Source organism: Chiloscyllium plagiosum, chromosome 18 (genome assembly GCF_004010195.1).
Source record: "Chiloscyllium plagiosum isolate BGI_BamShark_2017 chromosome 18, ASM401019v2, whole genome shotgun sequence".
NCBI lineage: Eukaryota > Metazoa > Chordata > Chondrichthyes > Orectolobiformes > Hemiscylliidae > Chiloscyllium > Chiloscyllium plagiosum.
In genome coordinates, this window is record NC_057727.1 from 18128825 (window position 1) to 18141351 (window position 12527).

The 12527-nt window shown below is 39.2% G+C and overlaps 1 protein-coding gene across 3 annotated transcripts in view; it reads right to left on the minus strand.

The window, feature by feature from the left end:
* Positions 1–12527, minus strand: part of LOC122558900 (kelch domain-containing protein 8B-like) — a 141319-nt gene that overhangs the window by 64817 nt on the left and 63975 nt on the right. For all 3 annotated transcript variants that reach the window (XM_043707834.1, XM_043707832.1, XM_043707833.1), the window contains 2 exons: positions 9804–9968; positions 6586–6810 (listed from right to left, as the gene is read on the minus strand). In XM_043707834.1, the coding sequence (XP_043563769.1) occupies positions 6586–6810; positions 9804–9968 (390 nt within the window). The remainder of the gene's footprint in view (positions 1–6585; positions 6811–9803; positions 9969–12527) is intronic.

The window sequence follows — 12527 nt, forward strand, 5'->3', positions numbered from 1 at the left end:
TAAAAGAGACCTAAGGGGCAACTTTTTCACGCAGAGGGTGATACGTGTATGTAATGAGCTGCCAGAGGATGTGGTGGAGGCTGGTACAATTGCAACATTTAAGAGGCATTTGGATGGGGATATGGGTCGGGTGCTGGCAGGTAGGACTAGATTGGGTTGGGATATCTGGTCGGCATGGACAGGTTGGACTGAAGGGTCTGTTTCCATGCTGTACATCTCTATGACTCTATCCCATCAAATAACAATTAAAATAAGTTGAAACTGAAAGATACATGAATATCTGACAAGCATTTAGGAACAGGAGATTGCTATTCACATATTTGAGCTTGTTTCACCAATTAAATCAAAAGTTCTCAAATCATAAGAACCCCTTTTTTTGTCCCAAAGACTGGTGGATCATATCAAACAGCATGTTTGCAACAAGCAAGGTACTGACCATATCCAATTAGCCCATACTTTTTAAGAATCAAAGCAGATTGTTCAATATTAGACGTGATATGTGTTTGAGTGTAATTCATCAAATAATCCTGAGCATGCTGAGAATTATACTTTTTGCGATTGTAACAAGGTCAGCCAGGTGGACCTCATAGAATATGAGTTTCCTGATTGGGACTGTTAACCTGGTTCAATGAGAGAGCTCTGGCTGACAGATATAAACAGGAGCGTCAGAGATTCTGATTACTCTGAGAGCTAGCTCTGAGAGAACTGGATCAGTGTCAAGTACTACGCATATGGAAATAAAGGATGACTTGGTGATGGGATAACGACCTCTGTGGAGTTATTTCAAATTTGACAGCCAATTTAACATTGTTAGTTGGGCTCACGTGTGGTGTACTTGTATGTATTAGAAGTGATATATACTAATACACAGGGCTCTATTCCTTGCAAACAAACAGAACATGTACACACATAGTGCTTGTTCTAACATAGCAAAATAGATGATGGTGATTCCATGCTTCAGTCTTCAGATCAATGCCTTGATCACTAAGAGTCAACCTACTTAGTTTAACTTCTTTTTAAAAAAAACCTTGAAATTTAATTGTCAGCTATATCTAACTGTTACATTCTCCTTGGCAATGCCTTTACCAATCAGAGGCCTCCTGTAATCCATTCAGCACTGTCTTCACATACAGTCAAAATGATGTTCCCCTTTGAAATGCTAGTTATGCAAATGACCCATTGAGTGCAAGATGAAAAACTTCAACAAGATGCTTTTAGCAATTCCCAAGCTATGTACTATAATTGACTATTATATAATACTTGTAGTACAGAGTTGCATCTAAGAAAGCAGATATCTCATTACAGATAGCAGATGGCAGTGCTGCTTCTTACTGCAGAATCTCATGATTTTTAGAAGGTGCCAACTAAGGACGAGGGTGGCGGTGTGGGTAGGGAACAAGAGCACTGAGGAAGCACAACACAGAGATAGCAGAAGTACAGGGAAAACAGAGCATAGAGAAAACATGAGCAGAGAGAAAATGAGCTCAGATAGAACAGGAGCATTGAGTGAGCAGGAGAACAGAAACAACAGAAAATAGATGGAAGCAGAAACATTGTGGCTGGGGGGTTGAGGTGTGAAAGGGACAGGAACACAGAGAAAGAGAAGATCAGGGAAGTGAAGTAGCATTGTGGCTGTAGAACAAGCCACCAGCCCTTGGTATTCATCTACATTGCCCACCAAATGGGTGACCCTACTTTGTAGACACCTAGAAAGGCTCCTACTGACTCACATATCTCCACACACCTCAGATTGAGAACAACTGAAATAGATAGTGGCTAATCTCTACATGATGAATAAAAGAAAATAGATACTAGAATTTCTGTTTTACCTTGCACTGAAAATACATTCCTGAAATTGCTTCCTGCTTACTAATTAGAGCAAAGACGTAGAACTGCAATTTCAAATAATTTATATGAAATGTCTACTCAGTAAAGAAAGCAAGGATTGAGTTTAATTCAGCTTATCTCCACATCATGAAAGCATTAAGGCTATACTTTGCAATTGGAAAAGCATCCCGTCATTCTTAGGCAACACCCGTTAGCTAATTAACTAGCGCCAGACATTAAAAAAAACTTGTTACTATGGAGAGATGTCATAGCAATATGAACTCTTTAATACTGTGCACTGTGGCAAACTCTATAATCCCTTTAATCACACAACTATGCTATTCAGTGCTGCAGAAGAGTTTATAATTCTTACAATGGAATTTTTTCTGGTTTTGCTGAAATAATTTGTGAGCCTTTCAAGTTGACAGTCTTGTTATCAACGTCTGTGAAAAAGTATTTTATTTCTTGCCTTATTTGTGTAGAAGATGAAAAAAATCCCAGCACAACAAAATTGGATGCAACAGTGAGGGTATATGTTCGCAAAAAGTTGAGAAAATGTTCAAAACAACTTAATTTAACTGAAAGGATTATGGTCTTTACTACCTTCAGGGATCCAATAGCATGGAGGCCTGTAGGAGACAGGTTGATGAAATCAGTTAAAATAGAACTATCAGAACTAACTTGCTGTATAAATGCAATATTTCTTTACTGTTTCTTTTTATTTTCCTTACATCCATTGCATCCCCTGGCTTTAGTGAGTATGTCTCTTTAACTCCTCATCAGCAGTATAATAAAGACATTGGGCAGTTGAGCACATAATGAGTGTTATTTCCAGGGTATGCCTGATAAAAGTGGTGCCTGCTAACACCTGATGATGCCTTTAAAACACTAAGCTAAACCACATCATTACAAAAGGTTTCTTAATGATCTCCTAAGGCAGAACAATGTATCTGGATGAAGTAATTAGTAAAAGATAAAAACAATTTATCATTATTCTTCCATTGTTATATTTGCAAGTATTTATTCAATCTGTTATTTTCTCTCCCACTTTCTTTTCTAACGTTCTTTAATTTGTTGTGTATGTGCTTTCAAATACTTTGCTGTTATATGAGTCTGTAGTTTGTTTCTTCGTAGAATTATTTGCAAATATAAGTGCTTCCATACATGATAGCTAGAAGGGCTGTGTCCAAATACATTTTCCAGTGGCTGCTGCACTATACATCTGATGAGTTTACTCATGGTAGTCAGAGAAGAATGTTTGAAGAATAGACTAATGAGAAGGATGTATTCAAAAAGGTGCCATATACTCAGAGGGGTAAAAGCATTACAGCATTTACTACATTTCAGAAAAAAAGTAGTCAGTTGAAGTTTTGTTTCATTATTTTCCTTTTATAGTTTTCTTCAATAAAATTGATTGACATCCTCAGAGGTCACAGAACTACAGTGCAATTATCCAAAAGATAATGAATAAGCTGAAAGCTTTTTGTGAAAGAGAAAATGGAAAGGGATTAGAAAAGACTTTATAAATTGATAATATGAGCTCTTTATTTTTGTTTGAATGATTGAATAACCTTTAGTGCTCTGCAATTTGGTCAATGCAATTTTAATTAGATGGGAGGCTGCTAGAGAATGGAGGAAATGTTATTAGATACGACATTTGAGTTGATCTATGTAATCTCCTTCCTACTCTTGAGTAGAATGGATAAAACAGCCTCTAACCCTGATTATTCTTAGTAACAGGAATGGTGAAGTGCATTACTGACAAAATAAGAAATGTTTCTGGACTCTGGTGTCATATCTGTTTTGTAGTAATGTGAACAGATGCTGTTTTTCTGTACTTTTTAGACAAGGCAAGAGATAGAATGAGAGGGAGATGGTGGGGTATGGGGGGGTTACAATTTTTTCCAGCAATGATAAAATGTCAGGACAGTTCAAATCCCTCACCACAAGGATTAATTAATTTTATAAGTGAAATTTGTGAAAAGGCACTTTGCTTATCAGAGTATCCACTTTTCCAAGAGGCCATTGTGAGATCAGAAAACCATGAAGCACAACAAAGACTCCAGACTCAACCAGAGCCTTACAAGCTTGATTCTTTTGGAATTCCCAAGTGGCAAACATTCGCCAACCGCCCAGCAGTATAGCAGTACCCGCTAAATAGGTGGAGAAGCAACAAAGCGCAACACCACAAGTAGAGAATCTGAAAGAATGTTCAAGTGAAGAAGAAAATAGTCCTTTGTCTGAACCAGTTCTCTTCCTTACCTCAGTGTATAGGATGGGCTGAAGGGCTAAAATTGTTGATGATATTCAACAGGTGCAAACTTTGAATGAGTCCTGTGAACATTCCTTGTACATGCTGCAGATAACACAATCAAAACTTGTTTTCTGTACATGCAAGCAGCTTGTTTTTTGTATCTGCTTTTCTGTGCTGACTCTTTGTTACACTGTATAAAGGAGACAGTTTCATTCCAAGTTTCCTTTCCAATAATGGGACCATGAACAGTGCCAGAAATAAACCTACGCCTTCAGGCCAGCCACTGATTGAAGGGTCCTTGATGTGCACGAGGGCATGAGACTCATTGCTTTCTTTTCTTCCCTTTTTCATTTTTTTAAATGACTAAATAGATGGCCATAATTCAGTCTTTTATTTTTCCTTCCTTTTTCCAGCTTTTATTATTACTCAATATATGTTCATATTTAAGCAAACTGCTGTTGTCAAGTCTTCTCTTAACTACATTAAACCAAATCTGAAAAGTGTGACATGGTGGCCTCATGGTCAGCATTGCTGCCTCACAGCGCCAGGGACCTGGTTCGATTCCAGCCTCAGGTGACTGTCTGTGTGGAATTTGCACATTCTCCCTGTGTCTGCATGGGTTTCCTGTGAGTGCTCTGATTTCCTCCCATAGTCCAAAGATGTGCAGGTTGGGTGATTTGGCTGTTTAGGGATGTGTAAGTTAGGTGCATTAGTCAGGAATAAAATATAGGGTAGAGGGAATGGGTCTTTGGAGGGTCAGTGTGGACTTGTTGTGCTGAAGCGCATGTATCCACACTGTAGGGATTCTAAGGGAACACTTGGATATACTCTGTGATCCAAGATACTCAGTGAGTCACAAAGAAGGTATGCTTATACAATCCTGCAGCCCCATGTTTGCCTTGTTCAATGCAACGTGTGCCTCCATCTTGCCATAAACACTGGGACCAGTTGAAATTGTGGCCAGTAATGACATCTCTTTTCCTGATGTCAGTTTACAAGGTGCTGACTGCAGGACCCACTCAGCTCCCAAACTCGAACAACATAAATGGGGAGAGGGGTAAACTAAATATCCACATCCCAGTTAAATTTCAATTTTTATTAGTCTAATTGGTCACTATGATTGCCATTCTCAAGGAAATTTGAAGTCAGAAAATCAAGTGCCAAAAAGTAGGGAAGGATGAGCTTAAAACAATCACGATCATTCGAGGAAAAGCACAAAGAAAATTCATGACAAATCCCATGGACTTGATTGCCTGCATCCTTGGGACTTAAAAGAAATGGCTGCAGAGATAGTGGATTGGTTGTAATTGTTCACAGTTCATTAGATTCTGCAAATGTCCCAGCAGGTTGGAAAATACAACTGTAACACCCTACTGAACAAGGGAACACAACAGGAAGCAGGAAGATATAGGCCAGTTATTCTAACATCTGTTACTGGGAAAATGATAAAATTCATTATTAAGGTGGCAGTAGCAGGACATTCATAATAAGCTTAGACAGAACCAACATGATTTCATGAAAGGGTAATCTTGTTTTATAAATTTTAGAGCTTTTTTAGGACTTAATAAGCTCTGTGTATAAAGGACAACCAATAGATGTAGTGTATTTTCATTTCCAAAAAGGCGTCTGATAAGGTACCATATAAAAGGCTGCAATTCAAGATAAGGGATTGGAGTGATATGTTAGCACAGATAAAGAATTGGCATCACTTTACATCATAAACCAGTCAACTGAGCTAACCAAGCCCTAATATAGCATGAACAATCAGGATAAATGGATAATTTTCATTTTGGCAAACTATAACTGTTGGGTGCCATAGAATCTGTGTTGGGACACAATCTTGATTTTATTTAATGATGGAACAGGCTTGAGGAGTTGCATGAACTAATTCTGCTCCTATTTCTTATGTTTTTATTTTCTTTCCAGTTTTATTACAGTCACCTTTATGTGATAATTTAGTCAACATTAATCCAAACCTGTTTGAGCCTAGGCTCAGCATCATATACAAATCTTCATTGCCTGTATTCTAACCTAATTCAAATTCCACTGACCCAGCTTACTCACTTTCAATGTCTTCTGGTTAAGCAAATGCTGTTAAGTTACAGTTCTCATATTTTATTCAAGTCTCCCCACCACTCATCCATTCTTCTCTCAATTATCACCTCCAGCCCAACAACTCTCTAAGATACCTGCACTAAATTTGGTCTCTTCAGTTTTAAGCCATCCATCACATCCTTAGCTGCCAAGATCCAAAGTTCTAGAATTCCCTCCCTAAATCTCTCCACTTTTCATCCTCCCTTTCCACTTTTAAAATGTACCTTAACATCCAGGAAGATAAAAACAAATGATGCAAGGCTTGTCCTGCTGCCCAGTTGAAGAAAACTTTGGAAGAGATTACATTCCATTTAATTAAAATTCTTCCAATGGCAATGCTCAGTGGAGCCCATGTAGTGAGAAAAGAAATAAAACCATCAAGTAAAATAAAAAGAAAGTGCTTAACTTACCTTGTTCTATGTCAAAGACTTCCACTGTATTGACAAAATGTGGCCTGGAGTAGAAGTTATGAGGGCCTGGTTGCTGAAGACCTCCAAGGCTGTAAAAGCATTTCTCAGTCGTAGCACAATTAGCGAATGCACGGCGGGTAGGAATGCTTGGATATTTGGTCCAGCTCTTTGTTTCCAAGTCTAAGGCTTCAAAAGCGGTCACAGGTAGTTTGCCCTGTCTTCCTCCTAAGATGAAACAAAGGGTTTGGATCACTGTACTTCAACAGTACATGCATCATTGTATAAATAGGTAGATGACTCTGGCAGGGAAAATTTGTTGAAACATTTTTACTTTGCTGTTGGCTAAATATTGTTGACTATATGTAAACCTGTGAGTGCTATAGCCTTCCATGGAAATATTAGGATTTTAGATTTTAGTAACCCTTCGTCAAGATACCTATAGGGTAGAGTGTATAAAAATTGGCAAGCTATATTGCAGCTATACAGAACTTTAGTTAGGCCACGTTTGGAATATTACGCACAGTTTGATCGCCACCCTACCAAAAGGATGTGGAGACTTTGGAGAGGGTACAGAAAAGGTTTACCAGGATATTGCCTGGTTTGGAGGATATTAGCTATGAGGAGAGATTTGACAAAATTGGTTTGTTTTCATTCGAGGATTAGAGGCGGACAGGTGACCAATTGAAGTTTATGAGAGGCACAGATAGAATGGATACTTGGAGCGTTTTTCCCAGGGCAGAAAATTAGTTACTAATTGTGCTAAATTAAGTTAAAAGGGGGAAAGTTTAAAAGAAGATGTGAAAGAAAAGTATTGTTACACAGAGAGTGATAAGTACCTGGAATGCACTCCCAGAGGAGGTGATAGAAGTAAATACAATCACAACATTTAAAAGACATCTTGACAGACAAATGAATACGCAGACAATAGAGGGATAGAGACCATGTTGAGGCAAAATCTTTAGAAAGTTGAGTTTAGAAAGGTGTTAAGTGTCAGCGAGGGCTTGGTGGGGCAAAAGTCCACTTCCTGTGCTGTACCTTTTTTGTTCTTTCAAAATATGTCTGTTAGTATCCAGTTGAAGACACGAGGGTTGCAACATGTATTTGTGTGTGGAATGGAGATGTGGGGCAAAAATGGCCTGAGACTGGACCTCAGGCTTCAGTTAACTGTTCTGTGTGGATATCCATCAAAAGCTGCTCCCTCTTTTTAGATAAATGAATTTGAGGCATCCTCCCTCCCATTTGGATTCACATGACAAAGAAGACTTACTAAACTGAAGTTCTTGTTACCCATGGATGGATAACCAATGTAAGTATACATTGGGTGTGACAGTGGTTGTGAGTGAACACAAGGCATTGTTTTTCCAGATGCATACTACACAAAAGATCAGCTTTAGATCAAATCAGATATTAACATGTCTGAATGATGGCTGATTGCACTGTACGTTTTGATCCCTCAGCTGTTCCAGCAGATTCCTTTGAGCTTCTGACTTGAAGTTTTAAAACTTAATAATGTGATCAATTTCATTTCCTTTTGGATTATACGATATCCAAACAGAAGAACTTTATACTCTAGCAGAATGGCTCAGAAAAAGACGATATCCCAAATGAGATCCCAAAGTTACTTCTGGTTTCCTCTTAGATTCATAGAGATGTACAGCATGGAAACAGACTCTTCGGTCTAACTTGTCCATGCCGACCAGATATCCCAACCCAATATAGTCCCACCTGCCAGCACCCGGCCCATATCTTCCAAACCCTTCCTTTTTATTATACCCATCCAAATGGCTTTTAAATGCTGCAATTGTACTAGCCTCCACCACTTCCTCTGGCAGCTCATTTCATACATGTACCACCCTCTGCGTGAAAAAGTTGCCCTGTAGGTCTCTTTTATATCTTTCCCCTCTCACCCTAAACCTATGCCCTCTAGTACTGTACTCCCCCAACCCAGGGAAAAGGCTTTGCCTATTTATCTTTTCCATGCCCCTCATGATTTTATAAACCTCGATAAGGTCACCTGTCAGCCTTCAATGCTCCAGGGAAAACAACCCCAGCCTATTCAACCTTTCCCTATAGCTCAAATTCTCCAACCCTGGCAACATCCTTGTAAATCTTTTCTGAACCCTTTCAAGGTTCACAACATCTTTCCGATAGGAAGGGGACCAGAATTGCATGCAATATTCCAACAGTGGCTTAACCAATGTCCTGTACAGCCGCAACATGACCTCCCAACCCCTGTACTTAATACTCTGACCAATAAAGGAAAGCATACCAAACGCCTTCTTCACTATCCTATCTACCTGTGGCTCCACTTTCAAGGAGCTAGGATTTGTCCCTGAATAGGACAGAGTCTCCTGCTTTAAGAACTCTGGAATGTAGAAGATGAGACCAGTTCCTTCTTAAGATGAGTATTCCCACTTTCCTGAGCCTTATCTAGCTAGAATAACTATGAACTGCAGTGGAGGTAGTGTGAGAGGACTGAGTGGACAAGTTCCTAATATATCAGCCAGTATTGAAACACATGTGTTTCTGGAACATGGAAATTGGTCTGTGATACCTCTTCATTCCTGAATCAATGTAGCCTACATTTTGACTCCTTAAATTTAGTATTGGATTCCTTAGTGAATAGGCCATTTGAAAGGATTACTGTCTTTAGCATCTTTTGGTGTTTGAATTCAAACTAACCATGGGACATATCTCAATCTGAATATGTGCTGTGCAGAATCTGCCTCGAGTTAGAAGGATCTTAGAAATCTGGGGCTTGTTGTTAACTGCTCACCCAGCAGAAACCCATTCCACTTCCTGAAGTGGAATCAAGGCAGTAGCAGTAATCCACGTGTAGAAAGAGTGATAAAAAGAGTATGCAACACTAGTGGTCAGACCTCCTCATTATCTCAGTACATTCAAGAGTACATTGCAATGATTAGGATTTGTAAACCAAGAAAATCAAAGGGTATGGGAATAGGACAATGAATGGCAAAACATTTATGATTTTATTCAAAGGCAGAGCAGGTTCTCTGAATAGTCTTCTCCTAATGTTACTTCTTCATTCTCAACCTTAAGATGAGAATTATTTCCGGCTCGTGTAGAGAACTTCTTCAGCAATTGTGTCAAATAAGCAATAACATTGTGAAACTACAGCTAAAATACTAATGTGTTTATAAAGAACAAAGTAACTGCAACAAGATATTAAATGCAGCCATCTAGAAGTGGTCATTTACCTAGAACATAGATTTTATTGCCCTTGATGAAAGAACAGGCTGCATACTGTGGTGTTGGCATCGGTGGTAGGGGTTGCCAATAATCCCTGGCTGGTTCATACACACGTACCAGAGCTTGTGGAGCAGCATCTGAGCCCATGCCTCCCAAAGCGTACACTCTGCCATCTAAAACATAATTCACATAATCATGTTAGAAGCGTAACAAGGCTATAATAAGTGAAACCAATAGCATTATAATTTAATGTAATGGCTTATATATTCTATTCAGTGTTAAACCCAGTAAGTTTTAGAATGGCACTGTTATGGTTAAATCCCACTGTACCAGATGCTTTTATGTTTATCAACAATCTGTTGACAAGTCTGAATGCAAAAATAATACTCAATATATGCGATATCAGCATATTGATTTATTATACTAAACATCTTTGTCTGGGACTTTATTCCTTGTTTGTATTGACTCTCGTCTCTTGCAGATTGTACATAATTAATGTGAGTTTCTATGATGCTGAGGATTAGTGCATTTTTATGACGTAACTTCAGTGGGAATTCTTTTCTGTGGCTCATGGCACAACAGCAAGAGCTCACTCAACATGCTTACAGCCTTAAATGGCTTTCTGTGTCAGTGCATTTGGATTGAGTATTACAACCGTGGCATCAAACCTGATTCAGAGAATTCTTAGCATTTCACACTTACACAATTCCTGAACTTGATTAATGCCAAAATTAAACCAAAATTTGCACTGTGTTCCATGCTGGTCTATCAGTCGCAACTCACTGTGAATTTCCTGAGAGTCTGACTAGTATATGCCAGAATGTAGTGTGAAACAAACAGTAATCTAGTATTTGATAAAAGTCTAGGAAAAATATGGATTCTATGCCATTTTCCTCCTTATTAATGTTATGGAAAGTAATATTTGATGTCATCAATCTATGGTCTTTATGCGCATTCAACTATAATTCTTTTCTACGGGTGGAACTTTATAGCAGTCTGAATGACATGGGCAATGGTAAGATTTGTGCAGAATTGTGCGAAAAGTCCAGTGAAGTTTGTCTTGAAGATGGAAGCAATTTGCTGCATCTTTTATGCAAATACTAGGTGTCAAGGTGAAATTCTTGCCAGTCAGCAGCAAATTAACTATTAAGAGCCAATTGACACTTGTTGACGACATTGCTAACTGCACATCTCATCTCGTTAATATGGAGTGTCCGGTATTCCCAAAGCCAGCGAGCAAACTAGATGCCAGGAATTCTCAACATGGAACTCAGAGCAGGTACCTTGAGACTCCAGCTTGTGGCTGCCTGCAAAGAGCCTCCAGGCACTCATGGCAAAAGCGTATCTTAAGGCACAATCCATGGGGTCCAACCACATGCACCAACCCTCCCAGTCTGCAAACACAAACATCTAATATTTGCCAAGTGCTCAGGAACACCATGGTACCTCTCCAATTCACTTGGGTTGAAAAGACAGGTAAATTGGGGAACTTGCATACTTTATAAAACCTTTATCCTTTATGATAACTCCAGGGATAGTGGGCTGCAATTTCAAAAACATTACACTAGCAAGTCACAACATTCTGGAAAGAACATTAGTAAACCAGATTCTATTTTAGAACAATCAATGATAGTTGATATGATCTTCATTACTGACATTAACTTTATATTCTGTACTTTTATTAAATGAATTTAAATTCCACCAGCTGAAGTGAAATCCGAACCATAGCCCACAACATTTATTTGGATTATTGGGCCACTAAACATCTTTCTGTAAGGTTGATCTCAGTAAGACACAAAAAAAATCAGAACATAGTCCAATATAGGCTCCATAATTGATACAAAACTAGTACAGGAGGTTGCCATGATGAGAGAGGTCCTTTAGTCACACAAGTTCAACAGGTCTTCCAGACATCGTGAAGGCACTAGGGGCAGGTAGTCAAACCAAGATACAGTACCAGGTGAATTGTACTGAGCTCACACAAGAGGTCAGTGTCAGTGAATGCATCTTCAAATGTCATGTCCCACTACCAGCTTTAGACACTTGCTAATGCATGGAAACCCTATGGTTCATTTTCGAACAATCTCCACCAGCCATGACTCACACTTCACATTCATAGTTTCACCTCATCCTCACATTTCTACAAGCTCACACCCATATCTCACAGCTTGAACAATTCTTTAACTGACATCATCTAAAAAACATCACATTTGCTGACATATTGTCCTTTCTCTATCAGGATAGGCTGGTGAATACTTGGAGGCAGCGGCAGCTAATCAATGGGGACTATGCCTGACTCCCTCCCCACACCCTCATAGAGATGGTGCGGACTGTCATTTGAGTGGCAAGGACTGAGGCCATAACCCACAGGAACGTAGTGGTGCACTCCTATCCAATTTCTCTTCATTGTACAAACTTCCCAGATTCCAAAGCTGCAAGCTGCAGATGGTTGAAGAAGGTACTCCATGCCTTCAATCCGCTCTCCTCATTGCAACCCTACAGTTGCCTTTCACCTTTCAAATAGCCAGGAACTGCGACCAAACCAGGCCGTGTTGCAGATGCTAAGAACAGTCGAGGAAGAATAAACTGATGTGGAAGAAATACAGTCAGTCACTCCCACATTTGCAATGAACAGCTCAGATATGAGTACCATGTGCACCTTACAGTATAACTTAGAGGTGGGATGTGCACATGGTGAGCCACTGGGCACAACTTTCTTGTGGCCTGATCAG